At 42.0% G+C, this 22065-nt stretch overlaps 1 protein-coding gene across 2 annotated transcripts in view; it reads left to right on the forward strand.

Moving 5' to 3' along the window:
* LOC126284326 (sodium-coupled monocarboxylate transporter 1-like) overlaps positions 1-22065 on the forward strand; it is a 143700-nt gene that overhangs the window by 96288 nt on the left and 25347 nt on the right. For both annotated transcript variants that reach the window (XM_049983170.1, XM_049983169.1), the window contains exon 13: positions 3472-3674. In XM_049983170.1, coding sequence (XP_049839127.1) covers positions 3472-3674 — 203 coding nt within the window. The remainder of the gene's footprint in view (positions 1-3471; positions 3675-22065) is intronic.

Consider the following 22065-nt stretch of genomic DNA (forward strand, 5'->3'; position numbering starts at 1 on the left):
ATTTAATAGTTTCCAGATGCGTTTCGGAGAAGCAGGTGAACTTTACGAGCGGTGTGCGGTGGGGCTCCAGCTTTCATGAAAATTGCTGAATTCAATGCTTCTCTCTCGTGCAGAGCGGGTATGACACGCTGGCGAACCATATCGCAGTGCTTGCCAGTCACACTGCACATCTTTCGTCCTTTAGCGTCAACCTGTTCAAAAAAAGAATGGTCCAATGATGAATGTAGCCGTGAAGCCATACCATACGGTGACACGCTCACCTTACAGAGAAACTTAATGCACAGTGACTGTAGGTGAAAATCTGCGCACTTGGAAATTCTCTGTATACACCTCACCCGTCAGAGAAAAATGAACTTCGTCTGTCCACAGGATCGTCCATAGCCAGCCCTTGGCAACTACAAACCTTGCGAGAAAGTGGAGAATGAAATCAACACGCCGTTGTGCGTCTTTTGGTGCAAGCTGCTGTACGATATGGATCTTGTGCGGATACCATTTGAGAATGGTATCACAGCACCTTCCGTACAGTGGACCACGGGATGGTCACACCACGTGTACTGCCTGACGATCGGGAATTGTGCGCAGCGTTGTCTGCCATAGTAGCAGATATTTCATCAAACACCTGTGGTGCAAGCGGTCGTAGCTCTCTTCCCAAAGCGACGCCCATTTCTCAAGTTGATTAGAACTTCATCATGGTCCGCTTGCAGGTGGAGAAAGAGAGTCCTTCCGTAATCCTTTCAACCGGCGATTTTCTCGAAGTTTAGCTGCAGCGTTACTGTTGTTTTGATATCAGAGCTTCACTAATAGTGCCCTGCTCCTTTTGTCCAAACCCATGTTGACACGTCAACAAGTACACTGCGACTCGTCAGGTGTGTGAGAATATGAATCACGATGATGAATCACGGCACCTGGTGGAACCGACGGCGTGGGACTGACGAGCACGAAGGGTTGACTAGTTCGAAGCCCAGGGTCGTCAGTTTGGCAGCGACAGCGATAGACATGCGAGCAGGTGCGCTGACATGCAATAAAGGATTCTCTTTGGTCAACTTTTCTAGGCGTTTATCATTAATCTCCTACTTCAACTGGTCCAGTAGGTTAGTATGCTACTGTCCGCTAGTAGTAGATCCTTGAGGAAAATAGTCCACCAGCAGAATGCCATCTTTGTCCCAAGAAACCGATGCCATCACTTTTTCGGCCAGTTTCTAGGTACAGCACTACCTCGAGAGTGGACATATTACACTCCTGGAAATGGAAAAAAGAACACATTGACACCGGTGTGTCAGACCCACCATACTTGCTCCGGACACTGCGAGAGGGCTGTACAAGCAATGATCACACGCACGGCACAGCGGACACACCAGGAACCGCGGTGTTGGCCGTCGAATGGCGCTAGCTGCGCAGCATTTGTGCACCGCCGCCGTCAGTGTCAGCCAGTTTGCCGTAGCATACGGAGCTCCATCGCAGTCTTTAACACTGGTAGCATGCCGCGACAGCGTGGACTTGCACCGTATGTGCAGTTGACGGACTTTGAGCGAGGGCGTATAGTGGGCATGCGGGAGGCCGGGTGGACGTACCGCCGAATTGCTCAACACGTGGGGCGTGAGGTCTCCACAGTACATCGATGTTGTCGCCAGTGGTCGGCGGAAGGTGCACGTGGCCGTCGACCTGGGACCGGACCGCAGCGACGCATGGATGCACGCCAAGACCGTAGGATCCTACGCAGTGCCGTGGGGGACCTCACCGCCACTGCCCAGCAAATTAGGGACACTGTTGCTCCTTGGGTATCGGCGAGGACCATTGGCAGCCGTCTCCATGAAGCTGGGCTATGGTCCCGCACACTGTTAGGCCGTTTCCCGCTCACGCCCCAACATCGTGCAGCCCGCCTCCAGTGGTGTCGTGACAGGCGTGAATGGAGGGACGAATGGAGACGTGTCGTCTTCAGCGATGAGAGTCGCTTCTGCCTTGGTGCCAATGATGGTCGTATGCGTGTTTGGCGCCGTGCAGGTGCGCGCCACAATCAGGACTGCATACGACCGAGCCACACAGGGCCAACACCAGGCATCAGGGTGTGGGGAGCGATCTCCTACACTGGCCGTACACCTCTGGTGATCGTCGAGGGGACACTGAATAGTGTACGGTACATCCAAACCGTCATCGAACCCATCGTTCTACCATTCCTAGACCGGCAAGGGAACTTGCTGTTCCAACAGGACAATGAACGTCCGCATGTATCCCGTGCCACCCAACGTGCTCTAGAAGGTGTAAGTCAACTACCCTGGCCAGCAAGATCTCCGGATCTGTCCCCCATTGAGCATGTTTGGGACTGGATGAAGCGTCGTCTCACGCGGTCTGCACGTCCAGCACGAACGCTGGTCCAACTGAGGCGCCAGGTGGAAATGGCATGGCAAGCCGTTCCACAGGACTACATCCAGCATCTCTACGATCGTCTCCATGGGAGAATAGCAGCCTGCATTGCTGCGAAAGGTGGATATGCACTGTACTAGTGCCGACATTGTGCATGCTCTGTTGCCTGTGTCTATGTGCCTGTGGTTCTGTCAGTGTGATCATGTGATAAATCTGACCCCAGGAATGTGTCAATAAAGTTTCCCCTTCCTGGGACAATGAATTCACGGTGTTCTTATTTCAATTTCCAGGAGTGTATATTGGAAAGTATGTGACTTTGTAATCTCGTGTGCACCAGATCCCTAGTGCTCTTCTTACCTCTTGAGTCCATCTTAGCTCTTCCACGCATGCACCCACATATCTTGTGTCTCATGGTATGTTTCTGCTTTACTATGTTGTCAGTCTCGGGGCTGCCCTCTATTCTACTCGTCTACTCCACTAGCACATAGTGTAATTTTCTAGTTTTTTTCCGTTATCTTCCGCTTACACCCCTTCCGCAGCGCACAGTATTTTAGCGGTTTACGTTATAGGTTTGGCTTTTGGCCCGCTTCTGCATTGATCTATCATGTGCTGCGACATGATTTTTGGAATGGAGTGAAGTTCTTGTAAATGGGGGAAAGTTTATCATCATTTATACTACAGTATCATGATATACCTGTAAGAGCTGGCCATTGCCACATATTTTATTACTTGCATTGAGGAACGTTTGGTAAAGCAGACGTTCTTTTTATCGAAGGTTGTCACTTCTTCCTGTAATTTCACGGTTTCTTTTTTCTTTTTCTTTTTTTTTTTTGCATTAAGGGCTTCACCTGATGATGCAACTAAAGCAACAACACCCTTCTTTTTGTATAAAGTAACCACTCAGCTGCAGCAGTGTTTTTACTCGACATAACTTTTCCAAGAGTTTCGCTATACTGAGAGCGGTATAGAATTAGCGAATTATCCTTCACTCCTGTCTTCAGTAATCCACAAACAATAAGCAACTATATGGAACATGACTGTCGTTGGGACTGAAAATTACAGCTGATGACCGCCAAAGAATGCCAGCTGATTGTTTCGACCGCTGCACAGGGTGCGATCCTTGGAGGACTGGCAGGCTTGATCTTCATGGGCTGGGTGGTGCTGGGCTCACAGGCGGTCATGGCCGCCGGACTCATCACCATCCCCAGCAAGCCGGTGTCCATCGCGGGCTGCAGCGCCGAACTCCTGCGTCACCTCAACATCACGGCCATCACCGCAGCCGCCAACAGCACTGTCACGGCGGACGCTGCAAGGTGAGTGACTGTCCAGGTCTTCCAGGTGAGAGACTCTATATTGCAAAGTGTGAGACTGTCTGCCACAAGGTGAAATAATGTCTGTTACAAGGTGAATCATTATTACAAGAAAAGAGACTGGCTGTATTTTGACAACATGATAATTATGGCTAGATGTACCCGAAAATTCAGAAAACTGGTTATGAGAGGAGAATAAAAATATAGTCTTAGGAGATTCCCTGCGGTAAATGATAGAAAAATTAGCGTAAACTACCGATTCCAGAAAAGAAATCAACAGTGGAAATATCTTGCCGCGTGTCTACGAGAGAGCCTAGCAGGATAAGTGGATCGCATTCACGCACGTAAACACATCATTGCTTTTTAAAGTCTAACGTTTGCACAGCCTGCGACACAATACACATCAAATTGTCTACAAATAATAACAGTGTAATACTAATATAATAATTACAATAATTAGGTATTAATGTAGTAATGACCTCTCGTTGTAATTATGTACATAATCTAACTGCGATAGCTTCTAAAGTTTGAAAAAGCAAGGTTATATTTAAAAATGAAACACACTGAACATTTAACTAATGTTATGGTGCACTAAAATTGTGCATAACTGTCAAAGCATTCTTTATTCTTGCCTTTAAGTTATTAAGTTGCGCACTTCAGAATTATTATATTATTAGCTGAGAAATTACGTTACTAAAAATAATCTTGTAATGAAGTGATTATGGCATGAAGATCAGCACACCGGAATGCGTAGAAACGGTTTGAAAAGAGTTCTTAATGTCTTAAGTACACACAAAATGCGACAGGGTTCTCCACAAAATACTAACGCACTTACCTGTTTGCTTAGAGTACGCCATTGCTTACCGTACTTTTTTCCAAATAAGACAAAATAACATGGGGGAAACTTCGAGTCCTTTATTTCGTCCGGCGTCCAGTAAATTAAGCAAACATAATAAATCTCTCAATGTTAGTTATATAAGAAATGAATTATAACGTTTTACACTCAGAATACTTACATCATCACGTGAAGTTCATTACAATAGACGACTAATAGATGGCGCTGTCCTCCAACTGCCTGAGCTAACTTGGCGCTTTAGTTGCGGCTGTTTGAACGACTCAAAAAATTTAGTACAGGCCTACATTAAAGGAAGAATTTTATAGGCAACATATTGGTTTTAATACTATTTCCTTATTATTATGTTAGTCCTAGACAAGATTTAAGACTCTAATACAAGAATTCAAAACAATATCTATTGTGCAATGCAACAAAGTGTGCAGTTCACTTTGAGCGAAGCACTTTGCCATCATCTGATTGGGGAACAGAAAAAGGAGCCATTCAGCTGCACAGCGAAAACGAAAACAAAATGCTTGCAGTAGCTACTAAATATAATGCGAGAGTAATGTAACGCATTTTTTTCCTGGAAGCAGATTAGTTTTACTCAGGATTCCAAGACATGGCCTTATTCCCCATTATATTTTTCAACATAATCCCCGTTCAATGCAACGGCCCCACGCCATCTTGCTGGGAGAGCCGGAATGCCCGGATGGAACCTCTCTACTAGTCTACGTTGGAGATAACGTCTTGCTGCATCAACAGCCTTTCCAACATCCACGTACTGTTGCCTGCGGAGTGCATCCTTCATTGAGCCAAACAGATGGAAATCGAAAGGCACGAGGTACAGACTGTAGGGTGGATGATGAAGAATAGTCCAATTAAGTTGTGCAAGCTGTTATCGGAAGCGCAGGCTTGTGTGACAGTTTTAATTTTCATGAAGAAGCAGTTCGTTTACGTTTTTGTGCCGACGAACACATCAATAGAACTCTTCAGAATCCCACAACACCACGGCCATGACTTCACCGGCTGAGGGAGCGCCTTGAACGTTTTCTTTGGAGGAGAGGTGGTGTTTCGCCACTCTGTGGATTGCTGTTTGTTTCTGGTTCGAAGTGATGAACCTATGTTTCATCGCCTGTGACGATGTTCGACAAAAAATTGTCACGATTAGCTTCATAACGGGCAAGCGATTCCACACGGAAGGTCCTTCGTTCTTCAATTTCGTTTTCTGTAGAGCGGCGAGGAACCCACCGGGCAAACACCTTTAAGCATCCAAACTAGTGGGCGAATGTGTCCAGTTGAGCAGTGATGTGTTTGACTGTGATCCATCGATCACGTCGAATAAGCGTGTTCGCTCGTTAAAACATTGCAAGGATCAAAGGTGCGTGCCTCTAGCCGGAGGTCGGACAGGATTGTGTGACCTTGTTGTGTTGATGATGTTGGTGCCGGACACCTCGCCCAACTGTTCACCGTGCTGTTGTTCACTGCCAGGTCACAGTACACATTCATCAAGAGCCTGTGAATATCTGCGATGCTCTGGATTTTCGCCGAAAGAACTCAGTGACAGCTCTCTGTTTGAGCGCACTACCGTTACAAACGACATTTTGAAGGGTATGTATAGCACCGCCATATATCGGAAATTTATGAAAGTATTGGCTGAGGCGGGGATATTTCACAGTGTCCCACAACAAGCTCTGCATTTTTTAATCCGAAATTGGAGAAGATCAACAGTGGTGAATAACTTACTAAACAAAACTGCTCGACAAAATATTAAAAACCTCACAAGCGATAGGATACACTCACAGCGTGTTTCGTCAAGTGATGGTACACACACTGCAACACATTTGTTTGTCTTAACACTGAGGTAGCTGTAGTTGTAATTAAGGAATGTTGATACGTGGATTCGATCGATATATTTTCGTTAGAACCAGCAGGTGCACACCTGTCATTGTTGTAGCCTTAAGGCCGAACACTGGCTTGATGCAGCTCCCCGCGCTGGTCCATCCCCTCTCTTTATCTCCGCACAGCTGCTACGACACACATCCATTTGGAACTGCTTACTGTATCGATCACCTGGCCTCATTCTACAGCTTTTACCCCGTCTTTAATCTAAGTTGTGCCATAAACTTCGTTTTCATCCCGTTCGATTCAGTGCCGCATCTTTAGTTACTCTCCTGGCCCGCTTCCGAAACCAATATTAAATTGTTTGTGTGTCGAAGGAGCATGGTTGGAGATGCACAGTTTGGAACACGGTGTAAGTACCAATGGCAGCTATTTCGGTTGTAAAAGTAACTCCTGAATTTGCCTGTAGTTCCAGACTCCGTTATAACCAAGATGGTCGCAGTTTTAGTAGACGCTAAAAGCAGACAATACTGGACCTACAACCGTTAGATTCAGAGATTTAATGGTTTGAAAAAGATAGTGTTCCAAAACCCGTCATTTCAGTAAACTTGTGAAATCGTATTTAGGATACGTTTTAAACATTATATTCATTTGTCTTAGAAAGTTAATGCGACTTTGTGTTGTTTAGCTTTCCGTAATTTATATTTTTCATATTGATATACCTTTCGATGTGGATTTTGGCACAAATACATAACATTGAGCCGGATTGAAAACAAATTACGTTAAAAAAGCACATCCTGTCTTGAGCCCCAGTGATTATTATGACATTATCGGAGAGTTTGCAAACTAGGATCAGCTGTACATGTTACTGCCTGGAAGACATCTCACAAACGTGTCATGATACCTCCCTCTCGTGGCACATTCAGTTCAAGCATTCAAAAAGAATATTAACTAAAAAGAAAGGTCAGAGCAATATTACTATTCAAGTGGAACAAAGCTATAGCACATATAGGAGGGTAAATCCTTCTTGGGACTAAAACCAGCAGAGATACGTAAAGGTGTTAGGGAAAATCAGAAAAAGTCAAATACATGAAGGTCCTTTTACAGAACCTGTATTGACCAGCATGGATGACATTAATGAACTTCTATTCTACAAGATCTCTAGTTTCATATAAAGTTGACGGCAACTGTTGAAAAAAATTACGAAGTATATACGATGTTGTTGTTTCTACTAGTCACTAGTAATTTTGTAAAAGGAATTGATATTATCATACGTTTATATTACTTTTAATTTTTACCCATAATTTTAAAACCAAAACATTTCCAGAAACCATTATGTAAAAAAAAGAAAAGGAATAGAATATAGACGAATAAAGCAAGTTCAAAATGGTTCAAATGGCTCTGAGCACTAAGCGACTTAACTCCTGAGGTCATCAGTCACCCAGAACGTAGAACTAATTAAACCTAACTAACCTAAGGACACCACACACATCCATCCCCGAGACAGGATTCGAACATGTGACCGCAGCGGTCGCCCGGTTCGACTGTAGTGCCTAGAACCGCACGGCCACTCCGGCCGGCAATAAAGCAAGTTATTTCACAAAAATCTATAACACACTAATTTTCAAAATAGCCTTCGTTATTTTCCAGGCATTTCTCATAGCGTGGCGTAAGTTCACGCATTCCTTCGTCATAGAATGTTCCGCCTGTTGCCCTACGTTTAAGGACCCAACATGTGAAAAGTTTATGAAACCCCAGTTTTTCTGTACCAGTCTCGTAAACTACTATCCGTGAAAGTTGTGGAAGTTGACAGGCAATAGCATTAATAGTAAACTACGTTTTTTAAATAATTTTTTTTTGACTGCACTAACTAGTTCGTCAGAAACCACGGAAAGAAGTCCACTTCGTTCTTCGTCATGCACTTGATCACGCCCTTAAACTGTTGGACCCATCTTCTCACCACTGATGCACTCATTAAATTTTCTCTGTAAACCTCGTACATTTGTCGATGAGTGCCACTTGGTTTAACCTTCTTAGCATTAACAAAACGAATCACACATCTCAGTTCACACGCGGAGGGATTTTCGACCAGCGATGCCATTATAACCAATCACTACGAACGACACACAACACAGAGCGAACTCGAAATGGCATCATCTCGTTCTGCTGGAACCAGAGACACTACTATGCATGAGCGGAATTGCGATCGTATCAGTGCCGTGGAGAAAAATCTAAACGGAACTTACTTTCCAAACTATCGTCGTATTTGTGTGAAATAAAACTTTTGTGATATCTTTTATGGGAACTCTAAACATAAATCCACAAAATAAAAGAAAATGGTAATGAATAAAGTGTAACATAAAAACCAAATAACAGCTGAATGACAGATTGTTCTAGTTTCAGAAAAATTTTGTTACGTGGAGATAAGCGTCTTCGGAAGCGGGAGACTCATTCAATCTCACAGCTGATCTTCAGCATACGTCTGTAGCATGGCATATCAAAAAATCTCTTTTCTCCTCTTGTCTGAGCTGTTTATCATCCGCCTTTCACTTCTGTACATGGCTACACTCCCGAAAAATACCTTCAAAAGAACTTCTTAATACTTAAAATTATATTTAACGTCAACAAATTCTTCTTATATATGAAATGTTTTCTTGTTACTATAAGTCTGCATTGTGTATCCTTTCTACCTCCGACAGCTATTTTGCTGCCCTAATAGCTAAACTCACCTACTACTTTTGGTGTCTCATTTGCTAATCTAATTCCTTCAGCATCACTTGATTCAGTTAGACTACATTCCATTACCTTGTTTTACTTTACTAATGTTAGAACCATTTTCAGGACACTGCTCTTCCGTATCCTTTGCCGTGTATGGTAGAATTGGTACGAAAGCTCAAAGTTTTTACTTTTTCTATCTGAGTGTACATTCCATTTCCCTGTTTCCTTTACTGTGGACATTAGAGGTAAAAATTCAACAGTCATGATCGCTAATTATCATATTATTTTTTATGACCGTTTTCGGCTTATCTAAGGTGCCATCGTGGGATATTATGCAGATGTATCTCTCCATCATATGGCGTTCTACGGATCGGAGCATGGAATGTCAGATCCCTTAATCGGGCAGGTAGGTTAGAAAATTTAAAGAGGTAAATGGATAGATTAAAGTTAGATATAGTGGAAATTACTGAAGTTCGGTGGCAGGAGGAACACGACTTCTGGTCAGGGAAATGCAGAGTTATAAATACAAAATGAAATAGGGATAATGCAGGAGTAGGTTTAATAACGAAAAAAATAGGAGTGCGGGTAAGCTACTACAAACAGCATAGTGAACGTATTATAGTAGCCATGATAGACTCGAAGCCCACGCCTACTACAGTAGTACAAGTTTATATGCCAACTAGTTCTGAAGATGACAAAGAAATTGAAGACATGTATGATGAGACAAAAGAAATTATTCAGGTAGTGAAGGGAGACGAAAATTAAATAGTCATGGGTGACTGGATGTCGATAGTAGGAAAAGGGAGATAAGGAAACATAGTAGGTGAATATGGATTGGGGTTAAGAAATGAAAGAGGAAGCCACCTGGTAGAATTTTGCAAAGAGCACAACTTAATCATAGCTAATACTTCGTTCAAGAATCATAAAGAAAGGTTGTATTCATGGAAGAAGCCTGGAGATACTGATAGGTTTCAGATAGATTACATAATGGTAAGGCAGAGATTTAGGAACCATGTTTTAAATTGTAAGACATTTACAGGGGCAGATGTGGACTCTGACCACAATCTATTCGTTATGGACTGTAGATTAAAACTGAAGAAACAGGAAATAGGTGGGAATTTAACGAGATGGGACCTGGATAAAAAGACTAAACCTGAGGTTGTACAGAGTTTTAGGGAGAGCATAAGGGAGCAATTGATACGAACTGGGGAAAGAAATACTGTAGAAGAAGAATGGGTAGCTCTGAGGGATGAAGTAGTGAAGGCAGCAGAGGATCAAGTAGGTAAAAAGACGAGGGCTAGTAGAAATCCTTGGTTAACAGAAGAAATATTGAATTTAATTGATGAAAGGAGAAAATGCAAAAATGCAGTGAATGAAGCAGGCAAAAAGGAATACAAACGTCTCAGAAATGGGATCGACAGGAAGTGCAAAATGGCTAACCAGGGATGGCTAGTGGACAAATGTAAGGATGTAGAGGCTTATCTCACTAGGGGTAAGATAGCTACTGCCTACAGGAAAATTAAAGAGACTTTTGGAGAAAAGAGAGCCACTTGTATGAATATCAGGAGCTCAGATGGAAACCCAGTTCTAAGGAAAGAAGGGGAAGGAAAAAGATGGAAGGAGTATATAGAGAGTCTATACAAGGGCGATGTACTTGAGGACAATATTATGGAAATGGAAGAGGATGTATATAAAGATGAAATGGGAGATACGATACTGCGTGAAGAGTTTGACAGAGCACTGAAAGACCTGTATCGAAACAAGGCCCCCGGAGTAGACAACATTCCATTGGAACTACTGACGGCCTTAGGAGAGCCAGTCCTGACAAAACTCTACCATCTGGTGAGCAAGATGTATGAAACAGGCGAAATACCCACAGACTTCAAGAAGACTATAATAATTCCAATCCCAAAGAAAGCAGGTGTTGACAGATGTGAAAATTAGAGAACTATCAGTTTAATAAATCGCAGTTGCAAAATACTAACGCGAACTGTTTAGAGACGAATGGAAAAACAGGTAGAAGCCGACCTCGGGGAAGATCAGTTTGGATTCCGTAGAAATGTTGGAACACGTGAGGCAATACTGACGCTACGCCTTATCTTAGAAAATAGATTAATGAAAGGCAAACCTACGTTTCTAGCATTTGTAGACTTAGATAAAGCTTTTGACAATGTTAACTGGAATACTCTCTTTCAAATTCTGGAGGTGGCGGGGAGCGAAAGGCTATTTACAATTTGTAAAGAAACCAGATGGCAGTTATAAGTGTCGAGGTGCATGAATGGGAAGCAGTGGTTGGGAAGGGAGTGAGACAGGGTTGTAGCCTCTCCCCGATGTTATTCGTTGGTTGTTTTGGGGGAAGAGAGCAAACTGCGAGGTCATCGGTCTCGTCGGTTTAGGGAAAGACGGGGAAGGAAAACGGCCGTGCCCTTTCAAAGAAACCATTCCGGCATTTATCTGGAGCGATTTAAGGAAATCACGGAAAACCTAAATAAGGATGGCTGGACTCCCGAATGCGAGTCCAGTGTGCTAACCACTGCGCCACCTCGCTCGATCACCGATGTTATTCAATCTGCATATTGAGCAAGCAGTAAAAGAAACAAAGGGAAAATTCGGAGTAGGAATTAAAATCCGTGGAAAGGAATATAAACATTGAGGTTCGCCGATGACATTGTAATTCTGTCACAGACAGCAAAGGACTTGGAAGAGCAGTTGAATGGAATGGATAGTGTCTTGAATGGATGATATAAGATGAACATAAACAAAAGCAAAACGAGGATAATGGAATGTAGTCGAATTAAGTTGGGTGATGCTGAGGATATTAGACTAGGAAATGAGACACTTAAAGTAGTAAAGGAGTTTTTCTATTTTGGGAGCAAAATAACTGATGATGGTCAAGTAGAGAGGATATAAAATGTAGACTGGCAATGGCAAGGAAAGCGTTTCTGAACAAGAGAAATTTGTTAACATCGAGTATAGATTTAAGTTTCAGGAAGTCGTTTCTGAAAGTAATTATATGGAGTGTAGCCATGTATGGAAGTGAAACATGGACGATAAATAGTGTAGGCAAGAAGAGAATAGAAGCTTTCGAAATGTGGAGCTACAGAAGAATGTTGAAGATTAGGTGGGTAGATCACGTAACTAATGAGGATGTATTGAATAGGATTGGGGAGAAGAGAAGTTTGTGGCACAACTTGACTAGAAGAAGGGATCGGTTGGTAGGACATTTTCCTGAGTCATCAAGGGATTACAAATTTAACATTGTAGGGCAGCGTGCAGGTTAAGAATTGTAGAGGGAGACCAAGAGATGAATGCGCTAAGCAGATTCAGAAGGATGTAGGTTGCAGTAGGTACTGGGAGATGACGAAGCTTGCACAGGATAGAGTAGCATGCATCAAACCAGCCTCAGGACTGAGAACCACAACAATAACAACAACAACATATGTACAGTATATAGTGTTACGACTTCTCACGAAATATTGTTCATGTGATGGAGACGTGATAGGATGTTTTGCATAAGATCCGATATTAGCAACTTAGATTTGTCATCAAAAATAACATTATAATTTACTATCTTGGCTGTTGAAAGTTTGACTTCTTCAGCTCACATTACCCTAGATCGCCTCCACACTTGCACGATGTGATGTACAATTCTGTTTATTGTTTGGCCACTACACAAGCTGAGTACAGTTTACGGACACGCTACACCTATGTATCATTCCATTCTCAACCACTATTTTCTTTCCATGCGCTTCGAATCTTACAACTCAGTCTACTTCCTGTACATGTTTGGAATAAACCTCCCACTCCCTGTAATTTATCCCTGCTACCTCTAGACATAATCGAGTATATTTAAGAGATCATTTTCGAAATTTGTCTCAAAATAAACAAGTGCGATAAATGTAGGTTTGCCTTTCTTCAACATATCTGACCTCCTATGGTCACTACTGCGTCGAGTAATCCTATACTTATTTGGGACTCAAGTTGACCTTCCACAAGGTCGACTTCCACCGGTTGTTCCATTATTCTGTGATTAATTTATGTAGATATTTTGCAGCATTGTTGTATTAGACCGTTGGTTCGGTTGTTTACACACCTGTCAACAACTGCTTCAGTTGGAATGGGGATTACTGAATTCCTAAAAAACTATTTCGATTGTCCCAATTACATTGCTCGTAGTGTGTGATAGCTTTATCATGGCTGACTCTGTGAAGGATCTTAGTGATTACCTGAGGATGTGCTTACTTCTCAGGCCATGTTTCTATTTAGCATTTCAGTGTTTAGGCAAAGATTTCCCGCCGAATCATGTTTCCCATCTCATTTACTTCTTCATCTCGTTCTGCATCTGTACTTTATACTTTTGCAGGAGTTGTACAAAGATGTCGAAAACTCGCGAGAAATGCATGCCTGAACATAAATGAATGTGCTAGCCGAGCCCGAAGAAGACGCTGTCGTATTTGACGATTAATGGCACCTGTTCAGTGCCATCAGTAAGTGGCAAGTGTCTCTGTTGTTGTGAGAGCGGCTAGGTGGATACGAACGTGCACAAACTGTTGGTGCTCGCGTGATGGGTGTTTCTGCGACCTGGGTAGTCGCAGTGTTTGGTGTTTCAAGAGGCACCTTACTGCATATTTACACTGTATACTGGGAAACCTGAGAAACATTACGCGCAAAGTCAGATAGCGGACGAAAGTGTGTACTGAGTGATCGTGAGGGTCTCTGAAGAGCATTGTCTTGAAAATTGAGAGGTCGACTTCTCCAAAAGTCACTGCAGCACTGAATGTCGCACTCCCGACCCCTGTCAACACCAACACAACACAAAGGGTGCTCGATGAGCGAGGAATTCAAGGCGGGCTGAAATTCAAAAGCCACACCGGGAAACCGTAATATCGAAGCCATAAAACCTGGGCTATGGAACAGGGGAGGAAATCATGTGGTTGGATGTATCTTACTACTTTCAGCTACCGGCCGAGTTTACTTCAGGCATACGCCGTCCCAAGTCTACGACGCAGATTGCTTGCTGCGAAAGTGTGAAACATGACTGGGTTTGGATGCTATTTTGAATTCCGTAGGCCCCACGACTGCTCTGCCAGGTCGCATTACTGTAAAGGATTACGTGTCCATTTTCGCTGATCAGATCCGTCCCACGGTATATTTGGTCCCCAACGATAATGCTATGTTGTAAGACGACATCACCCCTGTTCAAACAGCTTGCTTCATCCACTACTACCGTGCCCACTACAATCTCCAGATCTTACTTTGTGGTGTAATTTGCAGAGAAGGATGCGTGGTCTCTGTGCATCTCCATCATCTTTATCTGAAATTGCCATTATTTTTCAGGAAGAGTGCTATAGGATTCTTCTAAAACCCACACATGGCTTGTATTTATCCATTCCGAGATGACTGGAAACTGTTTTGAATGCCAACGAGTTAACTACACCGTATTTGTCACTGGAATGTACGTCGATTTTTAAGTTTCCGTATTTTTGTCCTTTTTCTGTATATTGCCTTTAAGGCGAATTTGAACGGAAACAATTTTTTTTCACTTTTTCAGATTTTTGCCAATCTCACATGGGAGGTATTTTATTTTATTTTCTTAAGTATAATTTACACAGGTAGAAAATGTTAAAATTTTTACTTGCATTACTTCAAGATCCAATAAAATCGGTAGTTTTTTTTATATAGAAGGCTGTGGATTGCTGTTTTATAAAGATTAGATTACATGTTTGTATTGGTAGCATTGTAAAAACCAGTAAAGTTGAAACAAAGTTTGAGAGACAAGAAACTTTCTGATGGTAAAACCAGAAGAGGCAGGTTGACAGACAAAATGATTGATGAACTACAGCCGTATTGTGGGATGGCCGTTGGAAATAATACTGACGATCTGTTGTAAATGAAGCAGGCATTATGGGCTACCTTCTTCCACGTTCTGTCAACTGATGAAAAACCTGTACACCATCGTTACCCTCCTGGACATGATTCGTGGTGCAATTACTGCAATGCCCACAACTCAAACAGTTCATCCAGCCATTAACATTCGAGCATAGCAGCAGTCATGGATATCATTAAACCTATTTACAGATACTTGGCAATTGCTGAATTGCTGAAGAGGTGCCAGCAAGATCAGACTCAAAATCCAAATGGGTCGTTGAATAACAATATATGGACTCGCATACCAAAAAAAGGTTTTTTTCTGGAATGAAGACACTAAAGCGCGGGGACATTGATGTTGTTATTGATTTTAATGATGGCAATACTATAAGGGTTAAAGTGCAACAGCATATGGGAATTAATCCTATAGCAGACTGCATAAGAGAACTTGAACGGAGGGACAAGGTTCACATTGATAAAGCACAGTATGCAGTACAGTTAGCCACAAAGGAGTCTGTAAAGAAGAAAAGAAGGAAAAAACTTGGAAATACAACAAGAGGATGTTGTACAGTATGGCGCAGGGTGCTTTTGAGTGACTAAAAAAAAACCATTAAGCATATATTTCCAATATCCTCGGGTCTCTTCCATATATACAACTTCTCAAATGATTCATAAATCCAGTTTCAGCAATGATAAAATTATGCTCTCTGCAGATTTCTCCCAGACGCCTTTCATTCCTTCCCCCACTACATGTTCTCCTACTATAATTCCTTCTCTTCCTTTTTCCACTATTGAATACGAGTCCCCAATACTAACAAAATTTACTGCCTGAGTATTTTTTTGTTTCATTGTACGTTCATTCAATGTATCCACCATCTGCAGAACTAGTTGATGTATAAACGTTTGCTGATGTGGTCAGAGTTGGTTTCGTATCTGTCTTGGCTACGACACACGTTCGTATTTTCTGACTCATTATTGTTGTTGTTGTTGTCTTCAGTCGGAAGAAAGGTTTGAAGCTCGTCTCCATGCTACTTCATCCTGAGCAGGCCTCTTCGTCTCCGAGTAACTACTGCAACACACATCCTTTCGAGTCTCCTTCCTGTATCAATATCTTTGTCTCCCTCTGCGATTATTGCCCCCCCCCCTTCCTCCCAACTTTCCTCCAGCAGTACTAAAATGGTGACCCCCATTCCTTGATGCCACAGATCTACCCATCCTATTTTCAGCATTCTTCTGTAGTACCAAATTTCTAAAGCTTCTGCTGTCTTCTTGTCTAAACTGTTCATCGACCATGTTTCACTTTCATACATTACCACACTCCACGTAAATACTTTCAGAAAAGACTTCCTGCCACTTAAATATATACTTGATGTTAAACAGTTGCTCTTCTTCGGAAACGCTTTCCTTGCCGTTGCCAGTCTACGTTTTATATCCTCTCTACTTCGCCGATCATCAGTCATTTTACAGCCCAATTACCAAACTCATCAACTATTTTAAGTTTCTCGGTTCCTTATCTAATTCCGGCAGCATCACCTGTTTTAATTCGACTACACTCCATTACCCTCGTTTTGCTTTTGTGAATGTGCATCTAAATCCTCACTCATTATTAGACCTGTTACCCCTTCTGATTTCCTATTGTCCTTTACAAACTGTTTCAGAAGCCATTTCTTGGTGTCACGACGTTCCACTAATTGCCACAATATCTTAATCTAACAATTCCCTTTTTTTAAATTCTCTAACCGCCATACATTATCAAGGGGTCTAGCATTCATTCCACGCCCAGCCGAGTACGTCGTATCTTTTGATTTTCTTGATGGTGACATCCTTCTGAGTGGTCCCCGTTCAGAGAATCGAAGGTGGGATTATTTTACCTCCTGAATGTTCTTGAAATGCAGTAGGGAGCAGGTGTTGAGTGGAAAGGTACTGAGCAATAATGAATTTATTAATGTATCTGAAAACAGTAATGAATTTATTTTTAAAAGCAAACATCCAAGAATAACATTAACTGAAATGACTGGATTTCAATAACCAACTGATGGCAAACTCCACAGTATAAAATCATTTCCTTTTAGTAAGGAATATTAAATGAAGTAAAAAAAAGTACATTTACATTGCAGCCGGCTGGTGTGCCCGAGCGGTTCTAGGCGCTTCAGTCTGGAACCGCTCGACCGCTACGGTCACAGGTTTGAATCCTGCCTCGGGCTGATGTTTGTGTTGTCCTTAGGTTAGTTAGGTTTAAGTAGTTCTAAGTTCTAGGGGACTGATGACCTCAGAAGTTAAGTCCCGTAGTGCTCAGAGCCATTTTAACCATTTGATTTTTTACATTGCAAACAGGAAATATATGGTCAAATGATTATGTCAAAAATATCAGTAATTTTAAAACGCCATTGCCTTCGAAGTGGCCAAAATGACTGACAAAGGTAGTTCAAATTTATGTTGATACAGGCAGTGGCAGAGCGACGCCAGTAGTAATAATTCCTCCTTCCCTACTATCATAATGAGGCGGTTTGCCACTACCATAGTACTAGAAACCTTCATTAAAAATTTTAGTCATGGTACTCAGGCATCTTGAACAAGATAACAGTTAACAAGACATAAAATCACCTATCCCGTAATACAGAGAAAACTCGTTAGTTATTTAGTAAAAATTAAATATACCATAAATGGAGGAATTGTTCTTTAGTTCTTTTTTTATAGATACAAACAATTTAGTAAACAGCTCGAGCTCGTGATACTGGCCAACAGGTAACTATAGACATGTCTCAGAAATAAGGTAGCTTGATTGAACAATTTTCACTGATTGTGAAGTACAATTCGTACATCAGATGAATTACATCTGCATTCTATACTCTTAGATTCTAAAATCTTTATGGGATAGTGACAGCCACTAGCCCATACACATGGACAGAACTGGACTCCAGTAGAACCAGGCAAAAACCTTCATAAATAACAGATTTATGTACATAACAGCGGGCAACCAAGATAAGGAGTCAAAGCAGCCGCCACACGACACCGAGTGACGTGAACACTAATCGGATGCTCAACGTGATTTCCCGTAAAATCCAGCGTCCATTGACAAACGCTTGCTTAGAGAGCGCCGACAGAAGGATGTAACGAAGATTACTCGTAGGTGGAAACCCACACGTTTCATACAGCAGACACTAATGCGTCCAGTACTTGCAAAGGTCAGACCGGCATCTTCAATATTAAAGGTACGCTGAATACTGAGCGTCCTAGGCTTTAACGAGCAATGTCCACGGCTGCGACAAACACTCGGCGCCAACAAAACCACAGTGAGCAAAGGCACAACTGTTGCCAACGGGCCACGGCAGACACTTGGCCACAACAACGCGCCGCCTTCCTTGCGCTCCACGCCACCCAGGTCATATTCCCCTTTTTTGTCCTGGTCGCCGCAGCCCTTAACTCAAGTAGCGCTCCATGTGCTCTTGCGGCCAGAGGGTTTCCAAATCCGAGGGAATTACACGAAATCAAACGCGGGCGCACGGCACAAGTTTGTCCTGGACGAAACCATCATCGTTTAGCTATACAAATGCATCCCCCCGAAATAATAGCAACTGTAGTGGGCCTTTGCTTTCATCCGACATCGTCCATGATTCATAGGGTGGATTTCCCTTGTAATTTCGGTCGAATTGACGCTGTGTCGCCTTATTAAATATGTGACTTACGAGTCATTAGAACTAATTTTCTCCTCATATCCCATGCGTATGTGTCAATGTTTCATTAGCGTACACAGTTCTCCGGCCGGAGGTTCGCAGGTTCAAATCCTGTCTCGGGCATGGATGTGTGTGATGTCCTTAGGTTAGTTAGGTTTAAGATGTTCTAAGTTCTAGGGGACTTATGACCTCAGCAGTTAAGTCCTATAGTGTTCAGAGCCATTTCAACCATTTTTGTGGATAGTTCCATCATAAGTACCTCTGTACTTCAGTACTCAAAGGTAAGTTATCATTTTATTTCACTCTTTCTGAACAGGAGGAAAATGAGTATCGTAGTATCCTTTCTGTCACTGTTAATAAGTAATTGACCTGGCAATGTGTCACTCGAGTTGATGCACATCTGAATCGTTTGCTTCCAAAAATTGCCTTATTACTAACTCTGAATGTCGTAGTAATGAGTCACTCAAAGCGTGACATTCATTTAATACATCCGTTTTACGGTTCTGATGAGAGCCAGTGCAGGCCGATACTGCGTTTTGAAGTGTTTTGTGATTTGGTCAATTGAAAATAAAGTTTTTACGATTTGGCCAATTCCCTGCATTGCCATTCCCTGCACCATGCATCAATTCGCTGCAGATCCTCCTGCATTTCAGTACACTTTTCCATTGTTACAACCTCTCGATACACCATCTGCAAAAAGCCTCAGTGAACTTCCGATGTCATCCACCAGGTCATTTATGTATATTGTGAATAGCAACGGTCCTATGACACTCCCCTGCGGCACACCTGACATCACTCTTACTATGGCCCTCTGAGTCTCTGATTCTATTTGTTGCCGAAGGTCGTAGCCAAATGCCCGTCCTATATATGTTACTGTGTGTCGTACGACTTGTCAGTGAGACCAGATGAGTGTAACGCTTGCGAACTGACACAACGCACTATTAGCATAAGCTGACAAGTTGAATCAAGTGGCAGCAGTAGAGAATTTGTGAAATTTTGGTACTGTTTCGTTTAGAAACAATCTGTCTCATTTTATGTTACAACAAATAAGTGACCGATACAAATATTATAGCGACAACCTGACTTGTTATACGTAACTCATAAAAATTACAGGCAAGAAGATTGCATTGATGGGTTCACGTTAACAGAGAGCTAGTTAGAAAAGAAAGAAAAACATTTTACAATCTGTATAATTTCTCTCTAATTATCAGAAAGCAAACCTAAGTTCAAATCAAGCGAAATCAACACGTGGAACTAAAAGGTTTACGAACGGATAGTGAAAATACCTCTATGGACAGGAGGAGACAAAACATGGAGCACAGGTGGCCTCGCCCAAAGGCGTGTTTGAAATACGCAATATTTCTAAAAGAGTTTGGATAAAATGACAGATGAAACCAATACAAAATCAGTTTAATTTTATTCCACGTGTTTTTCCGCCAATGTAAAAGCTGTTTAATTTCATTCCACGTATTTTGCCATGTCGAAGACCGTCGTCGTGTAAACGACTTAGACATTTCACCTTTTTTCTCGTAAGTTTAACTGGTATCATCCTCTATGCTATCCTTTTCATATGAGAGTAACACACCGAATGTTGTGCATTATTTGTTGCAGTTATGTCTGTCTTACATAATTTCCACCCTCAGTGACGCCGTCCTGTACCACAGAAGCTATTCCCTGATGTCTTAACACACTGAGCGCTCTGTAGCTAGTTACATGACTCACAGACCATTTGAACGATTCTTTTATCCAAATGATGTGGAACGAGTGAGTTTATAGAATATTTATATATGATTAACGTTCATGAAATTATCATTTTATTCGTGCTCATGTAACTAGACTTAAAAACTAGTCTTTCCTTGATGTCTACCATTTGTTAAGTAGCAATTAGTTAACAGTATAGATGAGTTTTTTGGGGAAATGACTTTAAATGAGATTTAAAACTTATTTTCTACCTGTCTGACATTTTATGTTACTGGGAAAATGACAAAAATTTCTATTGCTCCATATTGAACCCTGAGCCACTGACAGCTTTAATAATGGTTAATAAATGTTCTTTTCCCATCTAGTGCTGTAGGTGTCTACAACTCCATTTTTCTCAGGTCGTAGTGGATTAATTATGTTGAATTTCACTAGCGGAATTATGTATTGTGACGATGCAGTTAAAATGCCTATCTATTTGAAGACACGACGACCGTGTGTGAGTACCACATATTATTGTTATTTTTGTGCACTCAATACTTTCTTTCTAATTAATGAGTTACCACAGAAGATTTTTCCTTACGACATGATTGAGTACGAATATGCAAAATATGTCAGGAGTTTAATATGTTTGTTTCCCAGATAAGCAATATTATACGAAGAGCAAATGTAGCTGAACAGAATTGTTTGAGAAGCTCAGTAATTTGGTTCTTCCTGTTCAGGTTTTCATCAATATGCACTCCAAAAAATTTGGAGCCTTCTACCCTATTTACTGACTGCTGCTCATGCGGTACATTTTTCTTGCTCTGACTCTATTTGTTGTACAGAACTGCATGTAGTGTGTATCTTTTCTTTCAAAATTTAAGAAGACTTCATTTTCAGAGAACCATTCCATAATTCCTTGGAAAATATTATTTACTCTCTCTTCTGCTGTTTGCTGTTATGGGACTTATTATGACACTAGTGTCGTCTGTAAATGGATAGCGTCGCTGCCTTTGTTGCAGAAGGATCCTGGTTTGATTCTCGGTACCTCCTCGGATTTTCGCGAGGTAGCGAGATTTGGGACAGGGTCCACTCAGGTTTGTGTGGTCATAAGAGGAGCTGCTTGAACGAAGAAACAGCGGCGCGACTAGGGTTCACCTACTGGTAAAAATGCTGGAGGGACTGATTACATGCTTATCACATGCTCAATGATCATTCATAGTTCCTGTGATGTTCGTTCTGCAGCAGTCGGCCATTTGTGCCAGACCTGAGGCCCAATACACACATCGTGGCGGTGCTATTTGACAATGTTACACCATCACGTCCTCCTTCTGGCTAGTGTTTTCCAGATATTCTTCTCCTAGCCAGTCCTGCGTTCTGCAGATGATCTCTTATCTATCAGTTCACTTGACAGTTAGCGATGTTCATAGACACTGCATCTCAAATGATTATATTCTCTCTTTTCGCATGTTTTCACACAATGTTTCATTTCCATACAGTGCTGTTCCAGACCGTCGTTGTCAGAAATTTCTAAAACGGAAGTCTGTAGTGATGACTATTTTCTGCCGGAAATCTTCTTCTCGACTGGATTAGTCTGCTTTTTATATCTTCCTTGCTTCGCCCGTCAATCGTTTGTTTCCATGGTGGCAGACTTCCTTCTCTTCGTCTGTACATATTCCTCGACTTTGGTGTAAAGCGTATAGCTAATTTATTTTCGCTATCAGTAACTTCATCTTTATTTGGTTTATTCTTAATAAGTGATCTGTGCGCAGAAACCTTG

The sequence above is a fragment of the Schistocerca gregaria genome, chromosome 8, assembly GCF_023897955.1.
Source record: "Schistocerca gregaria isolate iqSchGreg1 chromosome 8, iqSchGreg1.2, whole genome shotgun sequence".
Classification (NCBI taxonomy): domain Eukaryota; kingdom Metazoa; phylum Arthropoda; class Insecta; order Orthoptera; family Acrididae; genus Schistocerca; species Schistocerca gregaria.